This window comes from Agrilus planipennis, unplaced genomic scaffold (assembly GCF_000699045.2).
Source record: "Agrilus planipennis isolate EAB-ADULT unplaced genomic scaffold, Apla_2.0 scaffold85, whole genome shotgun sequence".
In the NCBI taxonomy this organism is placed as follows: Eukaryota; Metazoa; Arthropoda; class Insecta; order Coleoptera; family Buprestidae; genus Agrilus; species Agrilus planipennis.
In genome coordinates, this window is record NW_020438910.1 from 533,172 (window position 1) to 539,171 (window position 6,000).

The 6,000-nt window shown below is 33.8% G+C and overlaps 1 protein-coding gene across 1 annotated transcript in view; it reads right to left on the reverse strand.

Moving 5' to 3' along the window:
- The window catches only part of LOC108733852 (sodium-coupled monocarboxylate transporter 1-like), a 54,710-nt gene that overhangs the window by 9,969 nt on the left and 38,741 nt on the right, over positions 1-6,000 (reverse strand). The window contains exons 9-11 of the mRNA XM_025973479.1: positions 3,369-3,587; positions 3,126-3,309; positions 2,669-2,917 (exon numbers count right to left, since the gene is read on the reverse strand). Of these exons, the coding sequence (XP_025829264.1) occupies positions 2,669-2,917; positions 3,126-3,309; positions 3,369-3,587 (652 nt within the window). The remainder of the gene's footprint in view (positions 1-2,668; positions 2,918-3,125; positions 3,310-3,368; positions 3,588-6,000) is intronic.

Genomic DNA, 6,000 nt, shown 5'->3' on the forward strand with positions numbered 1-6,000 from the left:
GTTCTTGCAGTCTCGAGCAAAATGGTCAATTCTTCCAAATTCCTAACATTTTGGGTTCCATTCTCCCTTTTTTCTAGCAATGGCTTTCTTGACATCGATATGCATTTCCTGATGAGGGACATCACACCTTCTTTTATAATTGTCTGATCGTCGATTTCTGCTTGTCATATACGTATATGACTTTTCGAAGTTTGCTTCGCCGCTTGAAACTCGAGGGTATGTGATAGTGCTTCACTTAGAGTCTTGTGGCGTGCTAATCTGAGGACTTGCAATAGTTCATCGTACCTGGCTCCGTCGATAAATGTTTGTACTGCTAGTTGGTTTATGAACTCTAACGGGGCAGAGAGGTAGGCTAATCTTTCGAGGCGCCCCACAGCAGACTCAAATTGTTGAAGTCTCGTTACTTCTTTGGTTACGGCTTTTCAGTTGCGTCTGATGTACCTGCTGTAGGTTTTTATCGTCGTACCTCATTTCTAGGCGGTTACCAAGATGGTGGAAGTCATACTGTTAGCACTCAGGCATTCCTTGGAATATATCCAGCGCCTCTTCCCGTAAAGGAATTATTAATACTGTTGTTTTCTCTGAATCAGTCCAGGAATTTGACTCTGTCGCTGCTCCAAACTGCTTCAAGTAAACAGACCACGAGATCTTTCCATCAAAATTGGGAGGTGTAATTTGTAATGGCCTTGCACCAAAATATTCAGGTCTTGCAATAAAGGATAGTCTTAGCGTTTAAATTTCTTCTCTCACTTCATCTTTTATTTCTTTTCTCACTTCTTCTCTTGTTTCTTCTACTTTCCTTTCCATTTCATTTCTAAAATCATTTATCTTGTCCTCCATTCTCATATTTATTGCTTCTTGTACGTTTTTTATTTCTATTTTCATTTCTTCTTGTCCCATTTTCATGTCATCTTGAACTAATTTTAATTCTTGCTTCATTTCTTCCTGGCCCTTTTTCCTTTCTTCTTGTGCCTTTTCCATTCTCTGTCTCATTTCTTCTTGAGCTGGTTTTAATTCTTCTTTCATTTCTTCTTGAGCTGCTTTTAATTTTTTTTTATTTCTTCTTGCGCTGCTTTTAGTTGTTCTTGTGCCAGTTTCACGTCATCTTGTACTTCTTCCATTTTTTGTTTCATTTCTTCTTGTCCAATTTTCATGTCTACTTTCAGTTCTTCCTGTCCAGTTTTCATGTCTGCTTTCAGTTCTTCCTGTCCAGTTTTCACGTCTACTTTAATTTCTGCCATCATTGCCATTAATGCTTCGGTAACTCTGGTTGTAACAGACATGAAATTTCTTCTAGAAACTTCAATGGAATTCTTCAATGGCGTCAGATTCTTTCTTCTTTCTTCGAGAACTTTCCAACGATATATCACTTGCTAGGGTTTCTTGAAGCCGATGGAAACTTCCAGAAAATTGACTGATAAACACTTTTTTTCAATGGAATTCTTCAAAATTCTCCTTCTCCAATCCTATTCAGTCTTCTTCGACCCCACACCTGACACCAAATGTCACGTATTTAAACATCTTTGTTTACGTTTACTACTTTTATTTAACTATTTTTCTGTCTACTTAACAGTTCTGTTATTAATTCGCCACTATGAACACTTTGTAACTTGCTCGCTCCTTCTTCTTCATTTGTATTGCTTCGAACTCCCTGACTCGTACTAACTCAACTCAATCTTGTAACAACTATTTATAAAGACTTAACATTTTTAGAATGTTCCAGTATATGCCTTCTAGAAACCTAGTTTTCTTTGCCACTGTGTATGTTGGGTAGCCTACATACATGTAACAATATGAATACATAGTTTTTGATTGATATTTTAAAAATAAATTTATTTTTGTATGCTGTGGTAATAATAGTAACTTTGCCAATCGAACGGTAATTGCGGACGGCAGACTTCTACTAATCATCATTAGGTGTAATTGGCTTGTCTGCGTACCAGCTGTTGCGAAGGTCACAAGTAGGTATGTCTGTTTCGTCACTTGACGCTTGCGATAACGAAGATAACCTGGCAAGTGTTGTCAATAATTGACGGCTCATTAACTGAGGTACTTTTTGTGCATAGTTGTTACACTCCTACGCTGCAGTGCTATCACGAGGTGCACTCTGCACCTCTACAATAGCTCCGGATATTATCTTTGAAATATTTCCGAATACTGATCAGACATAGTGAATAAAGTGCAAAAATGTAATTAATTTGGTGTGGACCATTAAATCTGATTTTTGTGAACAATATTACATATTACATTCTTTTTCAAATTTCAGTGTTTGTGTCAGCGCAGTCACATTTTATGCCAATATTAACGTTTTTGTATGTATCATTTTCAAAATTCACAATTGTACGGTTTAAACTTTCTTACTCTCCCCTTATAACAGATCCCAACACAGTTTTTTTTTATTTGTATACATATACTGTATCCAAAAGTATTACGAAATATGAATCAAAAATATGTTCCCTTTCTAGTTTTGAAACTATATAAAGAAAACGTACGGAAAGAAAGGTTTATAGAAGTTCATCACAGATCCTTGGTTTTAAAATAACTTCTAAGAATATTACAGCATTACTATAGCGTTTCAGAAACATGGCACAGAACTCTACATGTAAGTGATAGTCACAATAGTCTTAAGTATTATTATGTGCTAGTTAAAACAATGAAAATTAATTACCTTCATCGTATTATTTATTTTGATGCCATAAATCGTTTCACAAGCTTCTACGGAACCAGGTATTTTATGAGGAACAACTAATCCTGCTCCGTTGACGTATTGAATCCCAAATGATATGATACCGGATACAATTGCGCCAGAGATTCCTCCTGCAAGAGCTCCCTTTGAATTAGCCCATGGTATCAACATACCTAATGAAAAGACACCAAAAGTTGTTCCGGCAGCAATAGATGTTAAAGCACCAGACATCTGAAACCAAATAAAATATTTTTATGTTTTACATAAACTTTAACAACACACAACAGAAGTAGAAAACAAATGAAAAATGTTAAACGGGAAGAACGATACAAATTACAAATATAATGAAATTGGTCAAACAAATATATTTTAGTCATAAACATTTAAAGTCGCTATAATCCTTCAAGCAATGCGAAGTTATTTCAATTGCTAAACTTACCGCCAAAATGCCTCCCAGCTTATCAATTACAAACAGAAAACCTAATGATATGCCCCCCAATGCCAAAGCAACGAATTTAACGAACAAAGTGGCATGTTTTTCACTCAGCTCCACTTTAAAGCAACTCCTTAAAAAATCTTCCAATACAACAGCCGACGTGGAATTAAGTATAACTGAAAGAGAACTGCAAATAAATCTATCAAGATATTTTCCAGAAGAAAAAAAACAAACATTTAATCGTACCTCAAAGCCGCACCACATACACCTGCTACGAACATCCCAGGTACGCCAGGAAGATGTCCCACAATTTCCATTACAAATAACGGAAATAATTGGTCATCTGCATTTATTCTTCCGGATTCCGAAGGGTCGCAATTAAAATAAGTTGCATATATCAATAAACCGGCAAAACAACAAATTGACACAAATGCTGATATTCCAATCGTAAAATAAAGTATAGATCTGTAATTAAAACGTAGCTGTAAAATGTTTAAAGAAACAGCATTATAACAGGTTGAGCATTGGAGTTATGATGCTGTATTCGTTGCTTCACTGCAGAATGAAGTAAAATTTCAGCCTCTAGTTTAGTAGTGTCTAGTAGTCTTATACTTATTACTATAATACAATAAATAGAACTTCTATATATATTGTAGCGAGCACGAGTATGTTTATGTGCGATCGGGCACACGTGTGCGTGAACGGCTTATCGATTCGCCGACTACCTGCGGCGCCTTTCTTCATGTGTGCCGTATTTGTAAATGTGTGTGTCGTAGCTGTGTTCTGGGAAAGCAGTTAAACAGTTCAAAGAAAAAATAAACTATCCAGATGTTTCCAGAAGGTTCCAGAAAGTAAACAAAATAGTATTTAAAGGAAGAAACGATCGCCGAGAGGAAAAGAAATGAATTGACCGTTGCAGAAGTGAATCCAGAAATAAATTGACAGTGATAGCAGTGAAATAAATAGCGCAGTGAATAGTGATATATCAACAATAGTGTAAATAAATATAATAATTCATAACCTAAGTTTAGTAATAATTTAATAATGTTTTTAAGTTCTTTAATAATTAGTGTAAATAAGTAGTTTTTGTCGTTGTCAGTCTTAGAAGTTAATTTTGTTAAACCCACGAAAATCACAATATCTTTTCGAAAAACAAGTTTAGGTAAAAAGCTAAATTTTCTACATCTTCAGAAGTTCGATGTTTTGAAATCATTCCACAAAATTAACAGATTCTTGTAGGCATTTATTCTCCAAACGTTGTTTTATGATGAAATTCGATTTGAAATAATTACGTTGCTCTTAGCGTAATTACTCCAATTCCTACGGCGCATATTCACTGTTTACGTGTGTTCTGCAAACTTTCGTACTGCTACAACAAAATTTCAATAGTACCGAGTACCTAATGGGGTTGCCCCTAAACTAGCAATAATGTAATTTTTTGTATATTGTCGACAACGACTAAACTTTTCATTTTTTTTTGAAGTTAAGCACTGTACGAAGAAAACAAAAACAAGCATTTTTTTTCAAAATTTTATTGCAAATATACGACAGTAATCGTGTTCGGATGGGGTTAGCCTTGTAAGGACTCGTATCAGAAAATATCCTGCTACTAACTATATGTAGTGCAGAATAAAGCGGCACCATCAAAACTAATTAGCGGTGCTATTTGTTATTGAGATTAAGAACGCATAGACCTTTAATGTGCTTTTGAATTTTGTATTGCACTTGCATCTACTGTACACTTTAATTTACAAAATGTAACATGTACATCGAACCCGTTTGTTTGGAACTATCTGAACATTGTAAACTGTCTTTGAATAATGTGAGCTGTCTCTGCATGATGTGAGCTGTCTCAGAAACAAAAAAATTACAACCTAAATTAACTTAAATATGTAAATAAAGGAGGTGAAGTGTAGGAGTCCCTTCTTAAATATTATGGATGACAAGCTTCATTTGTCATTACACATGGGGGTAGCTGTGGTAAACACAATAGTCTAAGATTTCACCATCTGACACATTTCCGAGAGAAAGTTTAAACATTTATGAGGCAATAAAATTAAAAGCTTTGAGTCTTCGATAGACCTGCACATCACCCTACATGACTTTCTGACAGCCTTCTTGCTGTCAACCTTGATCAATTTCTGTACACATTTAATCTTGAGATTTATTACAGTGTCATCCATAACACTATTTTTACGCATAAGGTAAAAGACCCAGTTATTGACATTGTCCCAGTTTCTGACAATTTTAGGTTTATGTTGAATTAAAACAAAAAAGAGATCTTAAGTGGGTTAATAAATTTTTTAAAAATTAAAATAAATTTATTCTGTACTTAATTAATGACAAGCACAATAATAAAAAATAAGAAAACTTAATAAAAAAAATCTTTAAGTGTGGAGTGACTGCGGAAGCCATTTTTTAGTTATGGTCTAAGCAAATTACGGAAGCGCGTTCGACGATTCAATCAGTGAAATAATCATTATATAAGTATAAAAATATAATAAAATATATATAAATTGTTTAATAATGAACTATTATTTAGTCTAAAAAATCAATATATCATATTAAATAAAGCTTTATTAATAAAATATAAGTGTCAATAACTAGGCTCAATTTTATAGGTATGTCGCAGTTATTGACACTCACATTCTTACCTCTTACTCAGGAGGTTATTTGTTTGTTGACATCCATAAAATGTTTCAAAATTTGTATTTATTATGATTATTATGATTTGATATACTATTTTCTGTAATTACAGCGATAAATATTCATTTAATATTTTTGTGAATAAACTAAACATTATATTCACTGTTATAAATAATTCTTTCAAATACGAAAATGATTGTTGTAAAAGAAATTTCATCTTTGTTAGTGTTAA